General features: G+C 34.9%; 1 protein-coding gene across 1 annotated transcript; it reads right to left on the reverse strand.

The window, feature by feature from the left end:
- Positions 1–8752: 8752 nt before the first annotated feature.
- Positions 8753–12062, reverse strand: LOC110018253 (putative serine/threonine-protein kinase). The gene is made up of 9 exons (XM_020715519.1): positions 11764–12062; positions 11372–11406; positions 11154–11282; positions 10968–11081; positions 10429–10647; positions 10233–10348; positions 9901–10161; positions 9610–9816; positions 8753–8831 (listed from the first exon to the last, which is right to left on the reverse strand). Exons 2-9 carry the CDS (start codon positions 11376–11378, stop codon positions 8754–8756), a joined length of 1131 nt encoding a protein of 376 aa, XP_020571178.1. The 5' UTR covers positions 11379–11406; positions 11764–12062; the 3' UTR covers position 8753.
- Between the last annotated feature and the right edge of the window lie 1542 nt (positions 12063–13604).

Below are 13604 nucleotides of genomic sequence, written 5' to 3' on the forward strand. Positions count from 1 at the left end.
TAATTTCATAAAATGAATATATATATATATATAATGAATATATATAATGTGTGATAGCTATGGTTAGTCTTCAGTTCCCTCCACAATCCATTCACAATAAAACTCTTGTCAAGCCCATGCTATTGTCAAAAAAAATATTTTGTTGAATAATCTCAGCAACTGAAACATGACTTTTGTCCAAATAATTAAATAAAAAATGCTGTTGTATTAATCATAGTATGAAACATTTGGGTGCGGAAGAGATGACTAATTACCAATGTTTAGAAAACCGGACAGGATTTGCCGGTTCGACAATGAATCGCTAGCTAGTCAGGTCCGAATATATTAAATAATCGGTTTTGCAATTGAACCGACCACAACTACTTGAACAACCGGATCAAGGGCTGTCAAAACGGCTCGTTGTTCATAAAAAAACTCATGTTCGGCTCGTTAAGAAACTCGCGTTCAATTCGTTCGCTAAGTTAATGAGTCGGACACAAAAAATTTTTATTGCACTTGATATATAAAAGAGCTGAACACGAACAAAAATTTGTTCATTTGTGTTTGACTCGTTTTTGCTCGAAAAAATTATATTATTAATGCAATATTAATCTTAATAAAAGATTACAACATTTAATTTCTATACATTATAACTTTTTTTTAAAAAAATTATTATAATGTGATTCTTATATTTCATATTTAAATTTTTAAACTTAATTATTATTAACTTTTAAAATAACATGCATAGTTTATTATGATATTGGTTATTTAAACATTGAGATATTTTTTTTATATTTCACAATTATTTTTTTAATTAAATTATTTATGTCACATTAAAAAAAAATCAACAATTTATTACGACATCCGGTTCAACCCCGATTCAACCTTGGTTCATCCTTTGAACCATAAACCTCTCATTTTTTTTTCGGTTCAATATTCGGCTCGGTTTCCATAACCTTGCTAATAACCACAATGTCACCATCTCATTTGCAACTTTTAAGCCACATTAAATACAATTTGAAAATTTTAATTTAATTATGATGCAATTTTAATTAGAATATCCTAACCTAATTTTCTCTCATATTTTTATTGGGGCTCAAAATCATAAAATTGAAATAGGGGCATTTACGTACATGCCACAAAAATATGATGTATTCATATATCTATCACCCAAATTAATTTTAATATATTTACATGCAAAACACTTAAAATTTCAATATTACATCAAAATTATCACCATTAATTATCTTTAAAAATGAAATATATTTATAACACCAACGTGTCATAAATGTAAATAAAAAACTGTAAGTGTTAGATTGCTAAATATATAAGAATTGTGTGGTAAGTATGTAAAGGTCTCTAATAAATAACTCGGCTCAAACGTGACAATAAATTGAGGTTTAGCTTAATCTGTCTATTATTTGAGCTGGGTATTTTTTACTGAAATATAGACTTAATTATCCTAATAGGAATTGGGGTTAATTTAAATTGTAAAATTAACTCAAAATTAACATGGTTACAACTTGGGTTCGTGTAGGTTGAAATTGGGTTAAACATGCTATATTGAAATGGCTTGATAAAAAAAATTGAGTTAGTCATGTAACGAATGGGTTAGACCGGTTGAGTTCTAACTCATGATTTGGAGGCACAACCGAACACAACCTATTTTGAGCTATTTATTAGGAACATTGCTTCGCACCATTGAAGTCATGAAGTTGAGGAATTGAGCATTTAGTTTTGTTCATGAATCTAATGTAGAATTTGTTCCAAGTTGCAATAAAAAAAGAGGCACTTACATACATAGTACAGAATTTTTATTAATTTATATATGTCACAGTAAACTTTCATATTTACTTGTTGACCCTCGTATATACTCCATAAGACAAGTTGATGAATATGGTGAGAGTAACAAATAAAGAACGTGACACTATGTGTTCAAATTGGAGTATAAATTCCTCTAAAATAATGCTCACTTGCAAAATGGACCCCATAGTTTAATTCAAAATATTAAAATTAAACAAAGTCTTTTTTGATCGAAAGAAGCGAGCACGGTTGAATGATAGGCCACGACACAATTCAGACTTAAATCATCTCGATGTCAACAAAGTCACCAAAATGACCTCCGTTTGAAAATAAACCGCACGAGTGGGTCCAGAATACCAAAATTACTAAATGAGAGATCTTCTATGACCAAAACGGGTGAAAACCACAAGCTTTCGGATTGATATGCCTAATTTAAGCCTAAATTACCAATTCATCTAGCACCACTCAAAATTAATTAAACGACCCTCAATCACGAAACTGATTGCACCATCATGTCCAGAACGTCTAATTTACTTTGAAAAAGATAACTATATTGATGAGTTTTCGTGCACGAATAATTGACAATTAAATTGAGATATTTAAAATAAAAAATAAAAATAAAATAAAATAAAAATTTAAACCTTCCTTTACCTCTGCAGCCAAACCAAGTCACCGGTTAATATTTACTCTCCAATATGCTGCCCATATCTCCACCTCCACTCCACCCATACCAAGCCGTCGGCCGCTTTTCCTGTCCGTTCGCCTCCCCACTGTTTTCCTGGACATAAGCGACCTCGGCGTTCATCCCTGCTTAAGCCGATCTCCCACCTCTCCCTCATATCTCGCATATATAAAAATAAGTAAACATATTTCAATCTTAATCTCTCGCTCATATAAAATTAAGTAAACATGTTTCAATCTTAATCTTTGAAAGTTATTTATTCTTCAAAACTCGTCATCAAAATCTTCTTCTTCTTCACCAATAGTTGTATCCAATTCGAAACTAGATTCTTCATATTGTCTACATTTATTGTCCACTTCATTAAAGTCATCATTATGCTCAATCTGAAGTGCATTCATAATTTGTTTCTCTTTATCATTATTGCCTAAATTATAAACACAAAAATAGTCATTTCTAAATATTTAGGATTTTTTTTTTCTATAAGAAATTAAGGATGCATATTTATGTAAAGAACAATTAAATGTAAATGAAACTTGATCTTTCATTCATCTTCCTTTTCTTGTGATAATATAATTTTTTTTCTTCAGTGTGTATTATTTTGTGATTCTGAGTTCGTATCATTTATCAGCATTAGATCAATGTCTTATTTTCTTCTTTTATATCTCTTCCTCAATCTAATATTGTATCTTACATATATCAACCTCTTGTGCTCCAACCTGACGCTCTTAGTATGAATCTCAGATAAAAAAAATATTAATTTTAAGTGGTGATTATGAAACCAAAAAGTAATAATTTAACTTTAAAGAAATAAAAAAAATATTACCGATTCAAAATGTGCTCTAATTTCTTTCACAATCTTATGAACTACATGTGAGGCTAAGCACTCTAATAGTAAAATTCATTAACTAAGGTGTTTTCCCACAAAATCTCATTCACTAATCAACAGATCTCAACTTTCTTGAATCTATTATCAACTCTACCTCAAATTCTCCTTGTAAGTTATCCTACAAGTCCAGTTAAATATCGGCTCTAAGCCAATCTTCTTCAACATTCTTTCCATACAAACTATTAACCCTTCTTAAGAATAGTATGTGAGGCTAAGTACTCTAATTGTAAAATTCGTTAACTCAAGAACTTTCCCACAAAATCTCATTCACTAATCAGTAGAAGATCTCAACTTTCTTGAATTTATATTAACTCTACCCCAAATTCTCCTCGTAAGTTATCGTACAAGTTCAGTTGAATATCAACTCTAAGCCAATCTTCATAGTTCAACATTCTTTCCATAAAAACTATCACTTCTTTTATGTCACCATCAATAGAAAAATTATTCTCAAAGCAAAATTGAGGGTTTAAATAATAACCAACTACATGTAGTGGTCTATGAAGTTGGACTTCCTGTTTTGCATCAAATTCCCTCCAAATAGATCCATACTTCTTTTCATTATGCCCACAATTAAAAGTATTTTTTTATTTTGCTAAATCCATTAACTTATAAATATAACCTTTGACTGACATTTCTTCTAATTCAAATTCTCTTAGAGCATTTACAATTGACACAACACTTTTTATATAATAAACAAGATGACCCAAAAAAATTGGATCAACCGAAATAACAACTCGAGCTTTTATATCTTCCATCTTCTTTGTCCATCGACTATAACACCAGGCTTCTGAGGAGAACATTGCCTGAATTGGTTGCTTCTGCTTCTAAATGCTTTAAAGGGTCAAATATGCTGTAGCAAACCATGTGATGACTAGACGAACAAGTTCTCTCTCCTTTGTAAAAGATTGCAACAAGCTTAGAACCCATTTGTGCCACTAAATGATTTTACAACTTATTTTGTTTTTGCAAGTGTGCTCATATGAATCTTCAACTTTTCAATGCCTTTTAATATTAGGTCAATACAATGTGTTGCACATGGTGTCCAATAAATATGTTATCTTTTCTCAATTATTTTTTACCAACATTCACATAGTTTGACCCATTATCTGCTATAATTTGCACCACATTGTTTTCTCACACTTCCTCAGTCATGTCATCCAAATAAGTGAATAGTAAATCACCACTTTTTATAGCCTTACAAGCATCCATAGATTTAAGAAAAAAAGCCCTATGTCGACTATTCATAAAAAAAATTAATCAAAGTTCTATCTTTTTCATTTGTTTAACTGTCTGACATAATCGAGCACCCATATTTACTACATACATTTTTATGCTTTTTTGACATCTTATAGAATGTAGGAACCTCATCTTAGAGTATCTAAGTTCTCAATTCATGCATTGTAAGCAGAGTGAAACAAGATCCAAAATCAACAAATGCTTCAAACATAGACATGTAATATGGGTCATTGAAAATATTAAACGCCAATCTGACTAAGTGGAAGAATCTATCAATTGCTCTACATGTTGCTTTTCTTTCATCTTTTCTTCATTTTGAATTTATAGTAGATTTTTTTTGCTTTTATTGTGGTGAAAAAATTCATTGGACCTCTAGCTCTAAGTGGCCTCTGAGAGGGGTCAACTAATGATGAGTTTGTAGCAATTTAACCTTTGCCAATATTTGTTGCACAGTTTCTAATATCATTTAAGACACTGTCATGTTTTGCTTTGACTTTTGCATCTTCTTCTAACGCTTTCTTACATCTTTCTTGAACTTAAATAGGGGCTTTAATACATAGCTTAATGCTCTTGTGTGTGCCTGTAAGATGTTTTACCTGTTTCACTTGATTACAAGACATCTAAATTCATTGGGTATGCTTGTTCTATGTTATTATGCAAAGTATATCTTGCAAGTGTGACTACTACCGGCCACACAATCCTCCTCTTCTATTACTAATAGTTAATAACTAATTTAACACATTAAAAAAATAAGATCAAATTCACCTCGAGCAAATTGCCTACATGAATATCTATATATATATATATATAATATGATTTATTGTAGCTAGAGTGTTCTTTAGCAAAAATTTAACATAAAAGAAAAAAATATTTGTGGTTCACTGCAGCAGCTACAGTGAAACTACTGTAGCAGATACAATGATATTATAAAAAAATGCAGCACAACCTCTATAATAACAAAAAAATTTGCGGTGCAGTACAATGATAAATTAAAGACACATAATTTCAATGTTTCTATTTCTAAACTACAATAACACAAATAAAGAAGCATAAAACATCACAAACCTCAGGCGAAAGCAGAGAAGACAATGCAGATGGGAGTGCAGGAGAGACAGTGCGAACGAGTGCAGGAGAAGCCAACACAGATGAGCCTAATCCAACCCTGCGTGCCAGAGGAGAGGATAACACAGACGATGCAAAGTTAAAGGAAGAAGAAGAAGAAGAATGTGAGTGCACAGTTACTGTGCGAAGGAGAGGAAGGAAGAAGGAGAGGTCGAATGAAGAAGAAGAAGGAGAAGTCGAGTTCGAACTGTTGGGGGCATGATTGCGTGCAGCTCGAATCAAACAAGTATTTAGAATGAATTTTGAACCCCATTTTATTCGAATGGGAGGTTGGTCATACCCCCAGTGAGCAAGTTTTATGCTCCAATACTTTCCGGATGTAAGCCTCGTGCGCATATACGCCCCCCTCGTGAGCTTGGGGCAGAAGACCTGACGCCTCGTCCTAGGGAAAATATTTGCATACGCCGGAAGGTTGTTCAGAGGGTACAGGGAGGTTGTATCTGCATTATAACCCCTGTAGTTACAAGGAGGTTATACGGGAGTATAATACGATATAAACCTCCTGTACCTTCTGAATAACCTCCAACGTACGCAGTGCTACTTACGTCTCACGCAAATATTTTCCCCGTGATAGGGCGCTCACCGAGCGCTCCCTAAAAATGCTTTTTAAAATAGAGGACTTCCAGCAACCCAAACACCTCTCGCCTCTAGCCCGCCGGTGAAGTCTCCCTCTGATAGCGTCTTTCTCATCCCCGCCCAGCTCCTCACCGAAATTGACTCCCTAGCTCAACTACACCTTCTCCGACCGAGCTCATCGCTGGAGAAATGCCTTCCCGTCTTTGTTTTTCAATTCCAATCAGACTGCAGCCCACTTCCAGCCTCCCTGTGCCATCCAAAACCCAACACACCAGCAAGCTTATTTCTTTCCAATATATGTGCAAAGAGGTTGCTCCCACGAACTCCACAAGCCACAACTTCTTCAGACCTCCCCTTCTTCACTACAATAGAGCATAGTTACTCTATGGATGGTTCCACTTTAGTGAAATTGGAGTTATTAACATATCTGGCATGCAGAAACTTTCTTATGCAAGAGCAAAGAAAAGCCATTTTGTTTGCAGAGCTTGCTGATCTTGCCTTCATGGAGCCAATGGTGATGTGCTATGTTACAGAGTTTGGACGATAAGTTAAAACACTTCAAGAAGCAACCACACCATCACATCAACCGACCATATTATAGCCAATGGGCCGAGCACTGAAAACATAAAGTTGAATGCACAATACTGTACTCATCCCGTCAATTTGAAATTTCTATATGCTATGCATTTTAATTTGCAGTTATCTCAAGTCCCATGGTCATTTTTTAAGTGTCTTAGGTTAAAGATCCCTCTGCGTCGTATCGAAGCAGTGAGAATGGCTTCACATGTGTGCGCGTTATTACTTTTATGCTAGTACATGGAGCCCTATGCACTATTTTTTAAGCATGGTGGGTTATGAAGACCCCTAGACCTACACTTTTTTAAGGTTTAGGAAGGTCTTAGCTCCCCGAAGTAGCCTTATAAATGGGTCATAAAAGAGAAGCTAAATTGAATATAAATAAAACACGTTGACCCACAAGAGACTCGACGACTTGTCAAGGAGCTAGAATGAAACCTTTAGGGGGTCCACCGAAACACTCAAATGGGAGCTAACCATAGGACAGATTCACAATTCTAAATATTCAATCGAAGATTAAAACATTGGCATTGCCACTGAATCCACAACCGCAAATACACAAGCAAATAGAAGAAAAAACTAAAAGCTTGAATGAAAATATTTGCATTCAACTTAATGATAATATACCATTGCAAATTCTCGTGCAAAACTATTTAAGGATCTCAACCCAATAAATATAAAATGCTTGCATGTGCTCCGATAAATGAGCTAATTAGTCGATCATAAGGCTGAGAATGCTGCGCGAGTAATGGGTCGCTTTGCCTATAGGGTGAGATCGTAAGTTCCACACTTTGGTCAATTTGATCATCCTCCTTACATGAACCAAAGTAGACAAGATTGAGTCCCAACTAAGCCAGTCTGATACTTCTCCTTATGAGGACTGGAGTTGACTGGACTAATGTTCTTAATGATGTTTAAGCAATCAATCAATAGGCTGACTTGCATATAGGGCAAGGTTGTAAGTCCCACACTTTGGCCAATACGATCCTTCTTGCAAAGACTAGAGCTAATGCTCTTAATGATGTTTAAGCAATCAATCAGTGGGCCGCTCTGCCTATAGGACAAGGTCATAAGTCCTGTACTTTGGCCAATCCGATCCTCCTCCTTACAGGGACCGGAGCTGACAAGATTGAGCCCCCACTTTGGCCAATCTGATTCTTCTTCCTATAGGGAATGGAGTCAAAAGGATTGAGCCCACACTGAGTCAATCCGATCCTCCTTACGAAAGCTAGAGTTGACAGGACAGCTACTTTTACTGGCTTAAGTTATAATATTCCCCGATGATGGCCTAGTTGATAGAATATTTCGACCAGATGAGTATATTTCAAAGTTATGTCTCAAAGTTTATTTCAAATTGAATTATTTCAATTATTGAGCCTGATCCTCTGTAAGTTCGATAAAGTCAATAGGGTTTAAAGGCTTCAATTCCCAATGATGGCCGTGTTGATCATGAATTTCAACCGGAGGGGTCTATTTCCAAAATTAAGTTTTAGAATCATTTAAATTACTATGAACCCGATCGTCTGTAAGTGAGATAGAATCGATAAGGTTTAAGAAGATTATTCTCCGATGATGATCATATTGATCGTAACAGAGTTGTTCTTTTATAAAATTAAAATATTTTAAATCATAAAAAATAGCATTCAAATGAAAAATCTATCACTTAAAAAAAGCTTAAGCAAAATCCATCAGCTATTCACAACTATTTGTCAAGGCAAACAAATTTAATATTGACTCGAGCTCACAATGAGACAATGTCATTCAAAGTATACTACTAAATTCATGCTCTAAAAGAATCTTGCAATAAGGACGTGGCCCGAGTCCATTGTCCATTTGGTTCGTGTTGCCAAATGGCATCACAAAGAAGCAGTTAAGAATCCTGTCGGCCGGGATCTAAAGTCCTAAAGCCTTGCAGCACGAGCCTATACCTGAGCAGCGTTCCTTCGCCGGTATGCTGCGCTCTTTTGCCTCCTAGGATTGTACAAAGAAAGGTTCAAATTTTATTGATTCAACTTGAAGAAGATGACATAATCAATATAAATATTTATTAAATATAATATAAAAATAAAATAATGATGTAATAATGAAAAATATAAAAAAAGAGCAAACTAATAACAATTAAGAATCTTGTGAGCCAGGATCTAAAGGCCTAAAGCTTTGCAGCACAAGCCTATACCTGAGCAGCGTTCCTACGCCGGTTTGCGGCGCTCTTATGCCTCGTAGGATAGTACAAAATTGGTCCGATGAGGCTTATTTGTGGTTCGACTAGTTTATCGGTATACAGGTCAAACTATTAGTTAGACTGGTTCTGAGAGGTTCACAACTAGAAAGAGTTTTTTTTTTTTAATGATTCGGACTGGACTGACCACTGATTCATGTTCGAACCAATCTAACCGACTGGTCTGATCCAGTTTTCTAGAACTTATGAAAATGTATATTTCACTTTTAAGAGATTATGATAATACTATTTTTGATGTGATGTTAAAGAGTTGAGTGCATGTGAGATATAGAAATAGATTAGATTTATGTGCTATGTTCGTGGATGCCCCAAATTTTAAGCAGTCCACATAATCTTTCTTCATAATTTATAATTCACACAACAAAATAGTACTTTTACCAGCGCATCCCTATGGTAGCAACGTCTTTATTTTTTGTAATTTGGTGGTGCGGTGAAAAATCATTAAGAAAAAAAAAAGTCAAAATTTCATTGATCAGCATAACAGTTCAACTAAAATCAAGCAAAGCTTACAGAAAAAGCATCATTCTGTCTAGCTGAAATTTCCAGCGCACTCTCCAGCTTCTTCACAACCTCCCCCATTGATGGCCTCTGTCGCTTGTGCGCAGTACAAGAGATGGCAACTTTAAGCACCACATTAAAAGCTTCCATTGAGAACTCTCCGTTCATTCTTGGATCCACAAACTCCAAAGTATTTCCTCCATTCATAAGAGCCTTAGCCTGAACATTAAACTTATTGTCAGCTGAAATATCGTCATCATATCATACCACAAAAAGCAGCTTACTTTGATTTCTTCAGCTCACCATTTTGTCTAATGATGCAGGCATTGTTATGTCCAGACTGATCATTCTCTTCCCCGAAATAATTTGAAACAGAACCATCCCGAAGCTGTAAACATCTCCTGCAGCATTCACGTGGTGGTTTCGTCGGTATTCTGGATCAACGTAGCCAAAGGTACCTCTCACTTCAGAGCTGACATGAGACACACCAAGGTCTATCAATTTCGACAAGCCAAAGTCTGCTAGCTTGGCTTCAAAGTTGTCATCTAGCAGAATATTGGTTGGCTGCAACGGTCATATGTGCTTAGAATTAGCTCACTATAGGAACCAATATTATTGTCATTGTTATCACTAACCTTGATATCACGATGAACAATGCATCCTCCTTCATAGGTGTGGAGAAAATAAAGCCCACGAGCGCTGCCTATAGCTATCTTAAGTCTCTGAAGCCATGAAAGTACTTTTCCTCTACCTATTAGTTGGCATAAACAGCATCAGTAAATGACAAAAGGAATGTTGAGTAACAGAGGCTGTTAGAACCAGTTTAAGTACCAAAAAGCCATTCAGAAAGACAGCCATTTCCGTAGAGCTCATAAACAAGGAAGCAGTCGTGTTGTCTTTCACAGTATCCTCGCAATATTACAAGGTTAGGATGCCTCACATGAGAAAGACTCGTAACTTCTCTTAGAAAGGTCTCGGCTTGTTCATCCTTAATGATGTGCTTGATTGCAACTTGCCATCCGTTTGAAAGAACACCTTTATACACCTTTCCTTGATTCAGAAAAGATAATCATAGAGTTTAAATAGGGTGGAAATTTCCTTTATTATGTTTAGAAGAAATCGGCAAAGTCTTATTAATTGATAACCAGATAGTATTGAGAAGCCTAAATTAATCAACTGAAGGTCCATTCTTATAAATACAGTATGAAAGGAGAGCAGAGACTTAAAAATCATATATAATGGCTAAATTTAATGATTGTGTTAACATATCTGAACTATTACAAGTTCTAACATTTTTATAATATGAATATTTACTACTCATTATTATAATTTTTTCTCATTACTATTTGCAAATAGAAACAAGAACTTACCAGCGATGCCTTGACCAATGAAGTTGTGCAAATGTAAATTGTTTGTTGCAGAATAAATCTCTTTAATAGAAATTTGCTTGCAGTCATTCTCCTCAAGCATCAACGTTTCAGAAACTACATATATTTTGGTTCAGAGTAAGCTTCGCACTTTTTAAAATAGAATTTCTCTCCAGAAGTTAGAATTACCAGAAACTGAATGGATTGCAGGATTCTCCTTTGGAAGTACTTTTACTGATTTCCTTTTCAGAAAACACCAAGATGCAAAGGCCATTATAATTACGGCAACAGCAATGATCCCAATAATTATAAAATTGCCTGCTAGCATGACTGTCAAAATTTACTAAAAACAAAGAAGATTAAGATAATAGCAAGGGCATAAATATTTCAACTGTTTATTACTTTACCTGTCATCTTATACTTTCAATACCATCACCTGCCACTGTAAAAATATAGAAGAAAAAAAATCATCAAGAACATTGAATAAATTTCAGACCTTTAACAGTAAACTAAAAGCATTAAAAAAACAGTAAATTTTAGCATAAAAAAGAAAGAAAACATGATGGCACCCTAAAATCTTCCCTCAAAACTCAAACTTGGTGCATTAAAATTCAACAAAAAAATAGATTTTTTTTTTTTGGGTACAAATTTACAAAACTGATTTTCATTATTGATCGAAGGAGAAAACTTTAGAAGTTATATTTGTGACATCCGATTTCTCTTCAAATCCATTTGAAAAGAAATCAAACGCTTCTAATGTTATGAGATTATGAAGTATTGACAGCATAAGAGTGGTTACCTTTCTTCCGAAAATTTCTGAAAGAAAGCGACTGGGTCTCGCAGACATGTTTCTGCTCCTTGATGTATGGGATGCTTAAATGAATAATTTGTTAGATACGCATCATAAGATTTGGGACTAATGATGGAAGAGGAGAAAGGATGCCGGCCAATGATAAAGTTTTAAAATAATATAAAGGTAGATAGTTGCAAATTAAAAGGAAAGATGGGAAAAGGATATTAGCTCTTGCAGTACTCTGTTTTGGTCTATGCATTTGGCCTCTTCAGAGAGAAGGGAGAAAGAATAAGTCTTGGAATATGGCAAGGTTGCATCTAGCACAAGTTAAAAAAGTTCCAATGTATATATAAAACAGCAAGCGAGATAACAAGGGGAATAAACAGGCTGGAGGTTAAATTTAGTTATATCGAGTTTTTTAACCATTAAATTTATTTTTAAATACGTATAATACAAAAATAATTGATGAATTATGTATTATATTCATCAATTTTCATTCTGGTTATGTCTAAGTCAATATATGATAGCCAAGTTGTTGAAATCAATTTGGGATGGGAAGGGAGGGGGCGGTGTCTGCGCAGAGAGAGTTTTTTTTTGTTTTTTTGGAACATTGGATAGCAAGAGTCAAGACAGCCCATGGCTCGGAAGACCTACAACCGGGACGACTCATAGCCAGGACAACCCACAACCGGGATGTAAGCTTAGTGATACACCTAAAATATATAATATTTTTATACATATTTTTATACCTATTTTTTGAGATATTGTGCTTTAATGAAGGATATTTGTGTGTTTTTCTTTCAGGTACAATCGAATGGATGAAAAATGCTAAAATGAGTGAAAAATGGTCAAATTTGGAGCAAAATTGAAGAAAGATGCAAAAATGAACTGGGGCGCCTAAGCGCCCAAGTCTGACGCCTAAGCGCCATAGGCTCCACGTCAAAGTGCCAGGTACCCCGCGCTCAAGCTCCAAAAGTAGTTACTTGATGATATATTTAATTTGAGCAGATTTTTGAAGAGGTGTTTGAAACAACCCTTGATAAAAAACATGAGAAATAGCCCATGGACACGAAAGTTCATTCTATTGGCTTTTGAGGGGGCAACTTCTAGAAGATTCATTGAATGGAGACAGCTTTTTAAAGAGACACCAAGAAACCCCTTGAATTTTTATAAGAAAAGACTTAGATTTTCCAGGAGAGGAGGCTAGCCACCCATCAACTTTACAACCATCATCCATCTAAGTGGTCGTTGCCGCCGCCGCCAACCACTTTTCTTTTTATTTTGAGTTTTAATTTGTATTGTGAGCGAAAGAAGAGAATTCAAAGGAACTTCAAGACATTTGGTGGAGAGAATTTGAGATAAGTTTTTATCTTTGTGACTACACTTGGTTTTAATTTAGATTTCTTGTTTGTGTGCATGATCTCTACTTTTAAACTCATGTGTGATTGTGTTTTCTCTATGTAAGACTTGGGTTAGATGATTGCATCTTAAATTCAATCCATCGGCCTTTTTAACCCAATTTATTCACTAGACTTTAGAACATTTTCTAAAATCCTCACACCATGAACAAATGTTTGACTTGTATTTAGAGAGATGAGCAATGGTAGTTTCAATTTTATAATTCTCTTATTCTTTTTCTACTGACCTTTCATTGAACTAGAATATTTATAACAAAAATATGTTAAACTGAATCTCTTGGAGGGACGAATCACAGTGGGAACGACCTGAAGCCTGTATTACAAGCTTGGACAACCCGAAGCCTGGATGACTCGTAGCTTGGATGACCTGTAGCCGGGATGACCCACAACCTTGAAGACCCATAGCGTGGACGACCTGCAGCCTAGAAG

Source organism: Phalaenopsis equestris, unplaced genomic scaffold (genome assembly GCF_001263595.1).
Source record: "Phalaenopsis equestris unplaced genomic scaffold, ASM126359v1 Scaffold000006, whole genome shotgun sequence".
In the NCBI taxonomy this organism is placed as follows: domain Eukaryota; kingdom Viridiplantae; phylum Streptophyta; class Magnoliopsida; order Asparagales; family Orchidaceae; genus Phalaenopsis; species Phalaenopsis equestris.